The sequence below is a fragment of the Eptatretus burgeri genome, chromosome 15, assembly GCF_056783735.1.
Source record: "Eptatretus burgeri isolate ZD-2024b chromosome 15, Ebu_testis_v1, whole genome shotgun sequence".
NCBI lineage: Eukaryota > Metazoa > Chordata > Myxini > Myxiniformes > Myxinidae > Eptatretus > Eptatretus burgeri.
The window spans coordinates 1,783,601-1,797,078 of NC_140975.1; the positions used below are offsets into that span (position 1 = coordinate 1,783,601).

General features: G+C 44.9%; 1 protein-coding gene and 1 long non-coding RNA gene across 7 annotated transcripts in view; one reads left to right on the forward strand and one right to left on the reverse strand.

Annotated features, from left to right (window-relative positions):
- LOC147011303 (cytochrome P450 4B1-like) overlaps positions 1 to 13,478 on the forward strand; it is an 85,184-nt gene that overhangs the window by 10,434 nt on the left and 61,272 nt on the right. For 4 of the 5 annotated variants that reach the window (XM_085857156.1, XM_085857160.1, XM_085857159.1 and 1 more), the window contains 5 exons: positions 2,555 to 2,700; positions 4,690 to 4,834; positions 8,482 to 8,526; positions 9,213 to 9,340; positions 13,039 to 13,163. In XM_085857156.1, the coding sequence (XP_085713282.1) occupies positions 2,555 to 2,700; positions 4,690 to 4,834; positions 8,482 to 8,526; positions 9,213 to 9,340; positions 13,039 to 13,163 (589 nt within the window). The remainder of the gene's footprint in view (positions 1 to 2,554; positions 2,701 to 4,689; positions 4,835 to 8,481; positions 8,527 to 9,212; positions 9,341 to 13,038; positions 13,164 to 13,478) is intronic. The other variant, XM_085857161.1, reaches the window with a different exon arrangement.
- Positions 1 to 13,478, reverse strand: part of LOC147011305 (uncharacterized) — a 54,373-nt gene that overhangs the window by 31 nt on the left and 40,864 nt on the right. Inside the window, exons 3-4 of one of the 2 annotated variants that reach the window (XR_015051704.1) lie at positions 11,646 to 11,745; positions 1 to 445 (exon numbers count right to left, since the gene is read on the reverse strand). The exon at positions 1 to 445 is cut by the window's left edge and continues 31 nt beyond it. This is a non-coding gene — a long non-coding RNA (uncharacterized LOC147011305). Of the gene's footprint in view, positions 446 to 11,521; positions 11,746 to 13,478 lie in introns of those variants that run through there. The other variant, XR_015051705.1, reaches the window with a different exon arrangement.

The following is a 13,478-nucleotide window of genomic DNA, read 5'->3' on the forward strand; positions in this document are numbered from 1 at the left end:
TATTATAACTACACGGTTACCATATGTGTAAATATAATGTCATATTAAAACTAGATGGTTACCATCTGCGTAAATATAATACAATATTATAACGACACGGTTACTGTGGCGAATCCGAAGGATAACGCGGTGAAAGGCCAGACACCACAAAAGTGGAAGCTCCACGTTTATTGCCAGGGAGACGCACACTGCGCATGCGCATGGCAGTAGCTTCACAGAACGTGACAGTTACCAAATGTGTAAATTTAATATAATATTATATAACTAGACGGTTACCACATGTGTAAATATAATAATACATTACAATTACCTGCCTTCGCTACCCCTTCAGCACTACCTGCCTTCGCTACCCCCTCATAAGGTACTCTATTCAAAAGTTGAACAAACAGAGAGGGGACACCGAAGACACTCCTTACCTGGGGTATCATTTGATCTCGGACAGGCCCTGGAAAGGAGGCAAGGAAACACATTAACCAGCAAGATGGTTGGGTTAGGAAGGGTTAATGGGGGTCATAAAGTTCATTGGTCATGATGGGGAACAACATGAAGTGTCGGTGTATTGCTTGCTTAAAGCAATGAAGGGAAGACAAGAGTGGAAAAGAACAGCCTCTGGAAGGCGGATCCACACCCGCAGAATTGAGGAATAAAAGAGTTGAGGTGTTCAGTCAGCCTGTATTTTGGAACTTTAACCAGGAGGGGGTTAATGGAAGAACACGGGCATCCAGAAAGGGAGGATAGGACGACTAAGAGAGTGGAGGAAGCAATGTTCAAGAATAGACGGTAGAAAACAGAGATAGCACCGACCTGCCTGTGATGTAAGAGGAACAGACCTTGAGCTTCGGCCTCATCACGAGAGATTCCAATAATGTTGAGAGTTTTAGATTCCATAGAATCCAAGAGAGACGGATGTGATGCTGGAGTGCCAGCACATATGTAGCGAGAGCAGTCCTCCACTGAGCTATGGACAAAGGCCTTGTACACTGAGCAACGATGTTGATACAAGTGTTTCCTTGGAAAAAATCAGAGAATATTCAGTCTATGGGTGGGTTTCGAGGCCTGGTTTCCTCCGTGGTCATCCCAGGGATGGTCATTGCTGATGGTGAGGCTTAGAAATGAAAGAAACCAAACCTCTTCCAGTGGATGACCAAGTGAGTTGGTTTGACGATCATTTTGGAGCAACAGAGAGTGACTCCACTTTCAGATTTTTCAGGGTTGAAGGACAAGTTCCATTCATCAAATAAATGTCGAATCATTTCCAGATCATTGGAGAGAGATGCAGCTGCTGTCTGTCTTATAGCAGGGAGGTGGGGTACTGCACAACTCGGTGTGGAGTCAACTACAAATGTGAAGAGAGTTTTACAGAACATCGAAGAGATTATTAATACAGATAAGGAACAGGAGTGGGTCTGAAACACTGCCTTGAAGAACACACACACACACACACACACACACACACACACACACACACACACACACACACACACACACACACACACACACACACACACACACACACACACGATGGTGGTGAAGGGGTGGTGGCATGGCATGCTTTGCTGCCTCCTTCTACTGCTACGTGGACTGATGGGACCCAAAGGCGCCGAATAACATGTTTGATGGGAGCGAAGACCGTGACGAGGGCAGCAGCTTTGGTGAGAAAGAGGCCTACGCAGGTTTCGCCATGTGTTTGCAATGTGGCCTTGGCCTGCAGCTGTGGCGGCTACCATGAGGCTGACCACCACGTACATACGTGATCGATATGCGTTTAGGACGTGGCCTAGCCATGCAGCTTGGAGGGCTTAATCCTGTTGAGGGTGGGACCGAGCTTCGAGCGTCTTCGGTGAGTATAATATAACACCTTCGGTGAGGTAACTGAATATAACAGCTTCGGTGAGGTAACTGAATATAACAGCTTCAGTGAGGTAACTGAATATAACAGCTTCAGTGAGGTAACTGAATATAACAGCTTCGGTGATGAAACTGCATATATCAACATTGGTGAGGCCAAGGTGTTTGGGACGTGGATTAGCCATGCAGCTTGATGCGCGTTGTTGACCCTCTCAAATCGGTGCACTTTGTCCCTCTCGCCATGGATTGATGGGGCTGAGCTTCGGTGGGACCGCTTGTGGAGATGATGACTGGTGGCGGCGGCACGCAGATATGCATGGATCGTGATCACACACACACACAAACACACACGCACGCACACACACACACACACACACACACACACACACACACACACACACACACACACACACACACACACACACACACACACACACACACACGACCTACGACCTGGGAGAGATTTATTCCACTTTCTGTAACACATGTATGGAGATAACAATGAACAGCACACCGCACAGTCCATAAACACAGGGAAATGTTGGTGTGATATGTGACGATGTTTGTGTTGGTTCAGCAGGAAAATGTACCACGATGAGGACGTTTTGTAATTTATTTGTTTGCTTATTTTTAGCAAAGTCAAGGCTCATGAAAGAGCTAAATTACGACCACCAGTAATATAGGCTGATCTAATTTCTCTTTCCAGCAATACTCGGAGTATTCATTGGGACCGTCACAGTGTTCGCATCGCTGCACGCAGTTCGTCTGCTATTGGCAGTACGCGCCAACTTGCATCTCATCGCCACCTTCCCAGGACCGCCGAGCCATTGGCTATTTGGCCACCTGTTGGAGGTAGGTTGTGTCCACACCAGAGGAACATGACCCATATCTGAGGCACCACCGATCAATAAATAATGCCTTAACCCTCAAAATTGGTTTCAAAACCCTCGCCAAAGGTGAGGGTGTTGTATTTGGGTTCGTTTGTTATTTGCAAAATCGAAGATTTTTTTCAAGTATATTGGTCAGTCAATTTTCTTATTCTGTTTGTCTGTTTATCACCTGCAGGTTAAAATTTTAAACTGATCTCCACGAAACTTCACCACATGGTAGAGTTTGTCATAAGGAAGAAGCCGATTGTTTTTGAGGTCAAAAGGTCAACATAGGCCAAAGGTCAACAAATTTCTAAAATTCTCAATTTTCATCTGATTCACAAATTTGAACAGGATTTTCATATGATCTTACTGAATTCAACCACCAATTATTTTTGAGGTCAACATAGACCAAAAGGTCAACATAGTGCAAAGGTCAACAACTAAGCTGGAATTTCTAAAATCCTCATTTTTCCTCCTGTTGACTTGAAATTTGAACAGGATTTGCATATCATCTTACTAAATTCAATCACCAATTATTTTTGAGGTCAAATTTGTTTTATGGATTTTGCAAGTATTGTGTGATGCACGACGTCTTCTTCTTGTTTTGTCTGTCTGTTTGTTTGTCCGCAAAGAACTTTAATGTTTTTCTCCGCAACCACTTATCAGATTGAGAAAAGATTTACACCATCGGAGCGACAATGCTTCTCGAATGTTTTAATGACGAGTACAGCATCATAGGTCACATGGTGTGGCATCCATGTTGGAAAACCAGAAAAACTTTTGATCGCTATCTCTGAAACCGCACCAGGGAAAAAATTGAATCTTGGCACACGGCAAGTACGCTTCATGGGAAATAAGTGTGATTTTTTAAAATGACGTCATAGGTGCCTTTGTCGTGATCTCATACTTGCATATGGATAACATTACATCCAATCAGAATGAAAGTTTTTGAGGGTCATCCTGGGATAAATTTGTTCACAGAAAAAGAACTGATGACGTGATTCGTCACGTGATTCGGCAGCTATATTGTTTTTGGTTTTTTTTAACCTTCAAAAATCTCTGAAACGGCTGAACAGATTGAGGTGAAACATTACATATATGGCCGCCTATCCATGAGGAACAAAATGTTCACACATATGACATCATAGGTCACATGTTTTTGCAGCCATATTGGATTTACCCAAAAACTTGTATAAAATCTTCTTCTCCAGAACAGCTGGACAGATCGAAGGGAAACTTCACACGATCTTCCCCAAACCTTGAATATATCAGAGTATTCACGAATAATTTATTTCATATGGTCTGGCTGCCATATTGGATTAAAAAAAAAAACTTTTTCTTGAACCGCTTCCTCAATCGACGTGAAACTTCAAAATTATCATCTCCTGCAGTCGGGATGGGGAATATATGTTTTAAATTTTAACTTGATCAGACACATGGTCGAGCAGCCAGAATTATTTAATTTTTGATCTGGGTTCATTTTTATTTATTTATTTATTTTTTGAATAAGGTTCACTTGGCTGCATCGAGATTGGTTTGAGGGTGGAGGAGTGACAGCTGAAACACAAATCCTATCGAGGTCCCTCCTGAGGACTCCGTCTTTGCTTTCTGCTTGCTCGGGTTCCTTCCGATTACTGCAATGCAGTAATGTACCAATTTTGTCTTCCATTTGATTTGAGTTGAATTTATTTTAATTCCATTCTGAATTCAATTGAATAACAAAAAAAAACGTAATGTGTCAGGGTCAGGTGTTCAGTCAAAGCAGGGTATCTTGGTACCCGGTCATCACTGCCAGCAGTTATAAAGTGACAGTTCTAGTTTTATCGATTACTAATGACGGAACACACCAGTATATGAACGCCACATAACATACACGACACAAAAATACACGAACACCACACAAAACAAGTTCTGGTGAGGGTCTGCAATCTCTGATTCCCCTTTTATTGTTCGTTTTGTTTTTTTACAGCTGCATCCGCAGTCACAAATGTTGCACAAACTGTACACCTGGTCACTGGATTACTCTGGGGCACATCGTATACGGTTTGGGATTCAATTCTTCAGCCTCACCATCACAAATCCATCCTACATCCGCACAGTGCTCACTTTACCTGGTTAGTTGCACAGCAAGCACACATGTACTCATCCTCACTTTATTACCTGGTAAGTCACACAGCAAGCACACGTGTACTCATCCTCACTTTATTACTTGGTTAGTTACACACCAAACACACGTGTACTCATCCTCACTTTGTTACCTGGTTGGTTACACAGCAAGCACACGTGTACTCATCCTCACTTTATTACCTGGTTAATCACACAGCAAGCACACGTGTACTCATCCTCACTTTATTACCTGGTTAGTTACACAGCAAGCACACGTGTATTCATCCTTACTTTATTGCCTGGTTAGTCACACAGCAAGCACACGTGTACTCATCCTCACTTTATTACTTGGTTAGTTACACACCAAACACACGTGTCCTCATCCTCACTTTATTACCTGGTTGGTTACACACCAAACACACATGTACTCATCCTCACTTTATTACCTGGTTAGTCACACAGCAAGCACACGTGTACTCATCCTCACTTTATTACCTGGTTAATCACACAGCAAGCACACGTGTACTCATCCTCACTTTATTACCTGGTTAGTTACACAGCAAGCACACGTGTATTCATCCTTACTTTATTGCCTGGTTAGTCACACAGCAAGCACACGTGTACTCATCCTCACTTTATTACCTGGTTAGTTACACACCAAACACACGTGTCCTCATCCTCACTTTATTACCTGGTTAGTTACACACCAAACACACGTGTCCTCATCCTCACTTTATTACCTGGTTAGTCACACAGCAAGCACACGTGTACTCATCCTCACTTTATTACCTGGTTAGTTACACAGCAAACACACGTGTACTCATCCTCACTTTGTTACCTGGTTGGTTTCACACCAAACACACATGTACTCATCCTCACTTTATTACCTGGTTAGTCACACAGCAAGCACACGTGTACTCATCCTCACTTTATTACCTGGTTAGTTAATCACCAAACACACGTGTACTCATCCTCACTGTATTACCTGGTTCGTCACACAGCAAGCACACGTGTACTCATCCTCACTTTATTTCCTGGTTAGTTACACACCAAACACACATGTACTCATCCTCACTTTGTTACCTGGTTGGTTTCACACCAAACACACATGCACTCAATCTCACTTTGTTACCTGGTTAGTTACACCGAGCACACATGTACCCATCCTCACTTTATTACCTGGTTAGTCACACAGCAAGCACACGTGTACTCATCCTCACTTTATTTCCTGGTTAGTTACACACCAAACACACATGTACTCATCCTCCCTTTGTTACCTGGTTAGTTACAAACCAAGCACACAAGTACTCATCCTCACCTTGTTACCTGGTTAGTTATACACCGAGCACACAGGCAGTCATCCTCACTTTGTTACCTGGTTAGTTATACATGTACTCATCATCACTTTGTACTCATCCTCACTTTGTTACCTGGTTAGTTACACACCAAACACACGTGTACTCATCCTCACTTTGTTGCCTGGTTGGTTTCACACCAAACACACGTGTGCTCATCCTCACTTTATTACCTAGTTAGTCACACAGCAAGCACACGTGTACTCATCCTCACTTTATTACATGGTTAGTTACACACCAAACACATGTGTACTCATCCTCACTTTGTTACCTGGTTGGTTTCACACCAAACGCACGTGTACTCATCCTCACTTTATTACCTGGTTCGTCACACAGCAAGCACACATGTACTCATCCTCACTTTATTACCTGGTTAGTCACACAGCAAGCACACGTGTACTCATCCTCACTTTATTACCTGGTTAGTTACACACCGAACACACGTGTACTCATCCTCACTTTGTTACCTGGTTAGTTTCACACCAAACACACATGTATTCAATCGCACTTTGTTACACCGAGCACACATGTACTCATCCTCACTTTATTACCTGGTTAGTCACACAGCAAGCACACGTGTACTCATCCTCACAGTATTTCCTGGTTAGTGACACACGAAACACACATGTACTCATCCTCACTTTGTTACCTGGTTCGTTACACACCAAGCACACAAGTACTCATCCTCACCTTGTTACCTGGTTAGTTATACACCGAGCACACATCTACTCATCCTCACTTTGTTACCTGGTTAGTTAAACACCGAGCACACATGCAGTCATCCTCACTTTGTTACCTGGTTGGTTTCACACCAAACACACGTGTACTCATCCTCACTTTGTTACCTGGTTAGTTACACACCAAACACACGTGTACTCATCCTCACTTTATTACCTGGTTAGTCACACAGCAAGCACACGTGTACTCATCCTCACTTTATTACCTGGTTAGTCACACAGCAAGCACATGTGTACTCATCCTCACTTTATTACCTGATTAGTCACACAACAAGCACACATGTTCTCATCCTCACTTTATTTCCTGGTTAGTTACACACCAAGCACACATGTACTCATCCTCACCTTGTTACCTGGTTATTTATACAACGAGCACACATGTACTCATCCTCACTTTGTTACCTGGTTAGTTTTACACCGAGCACACATTCAGTCATCCTCAATTTGTTACCTGGTTAGTTATACACCGATCACACATGTACTCATCCTCTCTTTCTTACCTGGTTAGTTACACAACAAGCACACATGTACTCATCCTCACCTTGTTAGTTATACACCAAGCACACTTGCACTCATCTTCACTTTGTTACCTGGTTAGTTGTACACCGAGCACACATGCAGTCATCCTCACTTTGTTACCTGGTTAGTTATACACCGAGCACACATGTACTCATCCTCACTTTATTACCTGGTTAGTTACACACCAAGCACACATGTACTCATCCTCACCTTGTTACCTGGTTAGTTATACACCGATCACACATGTACTCATCCTTACTTTGTTCCCTAGTTAGTTCCACACCAAGCACACATGTACTCATCCTCACCTTGTTACCTGGTTAGTTATGCACCGAGCACACATGTACTCATCCTCACTTTGTTACCTGGTTAGTTATACAGCGAGCACACATGCAGTCATCCTCACTTTGTTACCTGGTTAGTTATACACCGAGCACACATGTACTCATCCTCACCTTGTTACCTGGTTAGTTATACACCGAGCACACTTGCACTCATCCTCACTTTGTTACCTGGTTAGTTATACACCAAGCACACATGCACTCATCCTCACCTTGTTATCTGGTTAGTTATACACCAAGCACACATGCACTCATCCTCACTTTGTTACCTGGTTAGTTATACACCGAGCACACATGTACTCATCCTCACCTTGTTACCTGGTTAGTTATACACCGAACACACATGCACTCATCCTCACTTTGTTACCTGGTTAGTTGTACACCGAGCAAACATGCAGTCATCCTCATTTTGTTACCTGGTTAGTTACACATCGAGCACACATGCACTCATCCTCACTTTGTTACCTGGTTAGTTATACACCGAGCACACATGCACTCATCCTCACTTTGTTACCTGGTTAGTTATACACCGAGCACACATGTACTCATCCTCACTTTATTACCTTTTTCGTAATACACCGAGCCACTTATTCCTTTTCTTTTGCATCTCTCTCACTCACTCTGTCACTCTCCCACTCTCTCCCCCTCTCTCTCCCCCCCCCCTCTCTCTCTCTCTCTTCCCCTCTCTCTCCCTCGTTCTCAGGTCCAAAGAACAAAGTTGATTACCAGTTCATTGAGCCTTGGATAGGTATGGAGAAACACGTCATATGTCCTTTATTTTTCACACATTGTACAACTGTTGTTCCTTTTACTTGTCTATCCACAATCAACAAGTGTCTTTGTACATCTTTCTAATCACACCTTGTTATCTTCACTTGGATGAATTGGTAAATTTGTTCAGGTCAATGACTTTGGATCACATTCTCTCACTGATCCTGTGGGATCGTCACATAGATGGCAATGAATGATCTTGGTGGGTCTTCGGTGCACCCTCTAGGTGTGGTTGGACAGTCTATATTTGAGTGCATCTTCAAGGTGTGTGTGTGTGTGTGTGTGTGTGTGTGTGTGTGTGTGTGTGTGTGTGTGTGTGTGTGTGTGTGTGTGTGTGTGTGTGTGTGTGTGTGTGTGTGTGTTGGTGGATCTTCTCGGTGAATAGATCCTCGAGGTGTGTGCTTGGGTGAACCCTCCAGTTGGGTGTGTGTATGGGTCGACAATACAGATTGGTGCATCCTCTCAGTGTGTATATGGGAGGACCCTTGAGATATGTGCTTGGGTGGACCCTCATGATGGGTGCGTTCTCTCAGTGTGGACCTATATATGTGCATTTGATTGAATGTTTGTCTGTCTATCCTTAGATGAAAGACCAAGAGATTCCCTTGATTTATTACTCACACTCTCTTCCCTCAACGTCGTGTACTCGCACATCCCTCCTAGGTCAAGGTCTCATCACTCTCCCTCCTGCACCCTGGTATCCACGAAGAAGACTCCTCACACCAGCCTTCCATTACGACATCCTCAAGGATTATGCACAGCTCATTGCACACTCTGTGTACCAGCTGCTGGTAATGTGTAAACCACGTGTGGACAGCACATTGTACTTTATATTGTTTACTACCTGTGTTCTACATACGTTACATCTGTCATTTTGGACAATCATTTGTAGCAATCCTTTTACCTTTTACTCCGTTCCACCCATCCTTCGTTTGGTTTTATGCAAAATATAAGTTGTGCTTATGAGGATATACTGTTGTGCGGCCGTACGTCGGCCGCGAGCACGACTGCGAGATGGAGCAGCAGCGTCTGCTCGACCGATCGCCCGGAATTTGTCGTCACTCCAGAGAAGTCCGGAGCCCACGGGTCCTGACTGGACCGAAGATCGCCAACAGGTCACCCGCGTGGAATAGGGTGAATAGCCAAATTTCTATATACCTAAGTATCCACGCAGGGAATATAACGGGGAAATTCACCCTCGACTGAACTCGTACGAAACGAGCCGCTTAGCGCGCTCGTTGCGTGTGCGATCTGAGCGGTTTAATCGCCGAGTACCGTCGGTCCGATTATCCGGTTACAATGACCACAGTAGTGGCCTGCTAATTCCCCAGCACGCGACACGCTCAGTCAATGCAAGAATGGACAGGAACGAGCTGAAAACATTTAACAAATGGGGATTTATACAATATGTGGGGATAAGGGGGCACGTCAGGGCAGAGTTATTACGACTATTGATAAATGCAGGCAATGTACAGGGCACTTAACAATTGCTACTTAAAGACAGGCCCACACACAGACACACACAGAAATGGACCCCAATGGTCTTTATTGAAGACCTCCAGCTTGAGGATAGGTGAGCTAGCGACCAGAGCCTGCGCTTGGACATGTCCACCTCGTGTGGTCTTCGACGATCCGCCTCGACGGGACTCGAACCCGCAACACGATGCCACTCCAAGCAAAAAGCATCGGACGCCAGGTGGACGAGACGAGAGACGACCCGAGCACTCCAAGCCGACCAGACCAGACGAGTCTCCAGCACCTCGAACCCAAACACTGCCAAGCCGACCAGACCAGACGAGTCAATCTCCGGCACCTCGAACCCGATCACTGCCAAGCCGACCAGACCAGACGAGTCGATCTCCGGAACCTCGACCCCGATCACTGCCAAGCCGACCAGACCAGACGAGTCGATCTCCAGAACCTCGAACATGATCACTGCCAAGCCGACCAGACCCGACGAGTCAATCTCCAGAACCTCGAACCCGATCACTGCCAAGCCGACCAGACCAGACGCTCAACACTGACACTGACACTGCCGTTCATGCCTGACTCTGACTGACTCTTCCAAGGCCCTGGCGTTTCTTATATGGCAATTATCCTGCGGGGTGGGGTGTCATGGGGAGGATCACCGTCGGAGACGTCTCGCCTCCCGTTGGTCCGGGGATAGTGAGAAAGTCGATGTCTGTGGTGTCTCACGCCTCCCATTGGTCGAGGGGAACATTCCATCTCTCCGGGGCAGAGTCGGAGCTCTGGTGGCTGAGCAAACCCCACCCACGTACGTGGTCGAACACAGGAAGACAATGGCATTGATGCGAGGAAGCAAGGTGAAGGTGTGTTGTTGTTGTTATAAGGGGCGTAAAAATCCTAATCATTAAAACAACGCACAGCGCATTTACATTTAATCACCCATTAAACAAGGGACGGGACCCTAACTGAAAACACGTACTTACCACAATAACTGCGCTATAGGAACCTGAATGTTGTGTGCTCATGGCTTCCAGATTCGCAACAATACATTGATTTTTCCTGATGTTTGTTAAAATGTTATTGAATGTTCTCTTTTATAGTCTTTATGCACTAAGCGAGTGACGTCACAGCGGAAGGTAAGGCTCCGCCATATTGAGTGGCAAAAAATCATGGCAACCACGCACGTGTAGCCGTTATGATAAGATGTTGTGATAAAATAAGCACCATGATCCAATCATAATACCATCAGAAGAACAACTATAATCCTCCTTTAACAAGAAAATACTGATATTTTATTTTGGGACATTTGCAGGTCTATATACAATATATATATATATATATATATATATATATATATATATATATATATATATATATATATATATATATATATATATATATATATATATATATATATATATATATATATATATATATATATATAATATATATATATAATATATATATATATATATAGAAATATACATGCAATTAAAAAGGAAAACAGTGCCATTCCAGCAAAGCCAAATAGGATTTAACTTATTACTTAACACAAAGACAAATGACTGTGGCAACTGTAATATTAACAGAATCCACATTTGAAAACATCGATATATGTCTAAGGCCTACCTGTCTAAATTTCGCTTCAGCTGTTCCAATTTAGTTGGCTCGACATGTTGAAAGACACGGGGCACATAGTCCGGATGAAGCGGATCGTTGCTTTTTTTTCCTAAGAAAACAAAACAGAGATTAAGCTCAAGAAATGCACAAGTAAAAGGAGACATGATACTGACAAACTATTTAATTTAATCTGCGATGTAATAGCAATAAGACAAGTTTCGAGGAAACAAGTCAGATCTAGCCTATCTCATTCTGTCAATAAAACAAGGGATATAATGCATTTTAATGATACAAATCAGACTAATTTGTAACCACCAGTTATTTAAAACCAACTACTGAAATAACGTATTAGAAATTAGTTACATACCGGAGACAAAATGAAGGCTACACAACCAGTCATGTTCGCCAGGTCGCCATTTTTCTCTTCTCAGAACCGATATCCAAAGATTTCGTCAGTGTACTTTGGCAGGAAAACGGTAAAACTGCACTCCAGAGCCTTTAGTATATCGCTGAGTACATCCCGGGGCACAACAACTCTTACCCATTTGCAGAAAAAAAAAATCGCTTGCTTGGAAATAACGGTATAGTTGAAGTGGAGACTATCGGTTGTTATGGACACGGTAATACTTTCTTGCCACTCAATATGGCGAAGCTGCCACAATCACGTGACCGGTGACGGCATCTGAATAAGGGCCATTGGATTGTCAGTGAATGCTAAACCAATTTATATGACATGGACAGTTAATTATGTTATCCTTGATCTTGACCTGTTCAGGGTGCCGGGCAGACCTGGCTCAGGGTGCCGGGCGGACTTGGCTCAGGGTGCCGGGCGGACTTGGCTCGAGGTGCCGGGCGGACTAGGCTCGGGGTGCCGGGCGGACTAGGCTCGGGGTGCCGGGCGGACTAGGCTCGGGGTGCCGGGCGCACTTGGCTCGGGGTGCCGGGCGGACTAGGCTCTGGGTGCCGGGCGGACTAGGCTCGGGGTGCCGGGCGGACTAGGCTCGGGGTGCCGGGCGGACTCGGCTCGGGGTGCCGGGCGGACTAGGCTCGGGGTGCCGGGCGGACTAGGCTCGGGGTGCCGGGCGGACTAGGCTCGGGGTGCCGGGCGGACTAGGCTCGGGGTGCCGGGCGGACTAGGCTCGGGGTGCCGGGTGGACTAGGCTCGGGGTGCCGGGCGCACTTGGCTCGGGGTGCCGGGCGGACTAGGCTCGGGGTGCCGGGCGGACTAGGCTCGGGGTGCCGGGCGGACTAGGCTCGGGGTGCCGGGCGCACTTGGCTCAGGGTGCTGGGTGGACTTGGCTCGAGGTGCTGGGAACTTGAGATGGTGGATATTTGAGCGACTATATTATTGGCTCTAGGGACATGTTCTGTTCCACCTCCCCTCACCTCATGTTGTACACAGGACAAATGGGACCAGAAAGTGGGTCCTGGTGCTGTTTTCGACGTTTACGAAGATTTGAGTCTTCTTACACTGGACAGTCTCATGAGATGTGCCTTCAGCCGCCAAACCCACTGTCAGACTAAAAGGTACAGTGGCATTAACAAGACCAGAAACGAACCTTTTACCATTAACCACATGACTCACTTTGTCTTCGTAAACGAACATGTGTTTAGGACTTTCGATCTTCATGGGGTTCTGATCTATTGATAAATCATCGCTCATATCTCGAGTCTGTGCCCGGTGGGACTCAATGTGAAAGTGAAGACACATGAGTTCTACTCGAAAAGAAAGATCTCTACAGGGTGGTACCATGGAACACCACACCAAACGGTCAACGTGAATGAAATGGTCGTATGAGTGTGTAAAGTTTTGATCAATGACGCATTCTTACACAGAGCTGC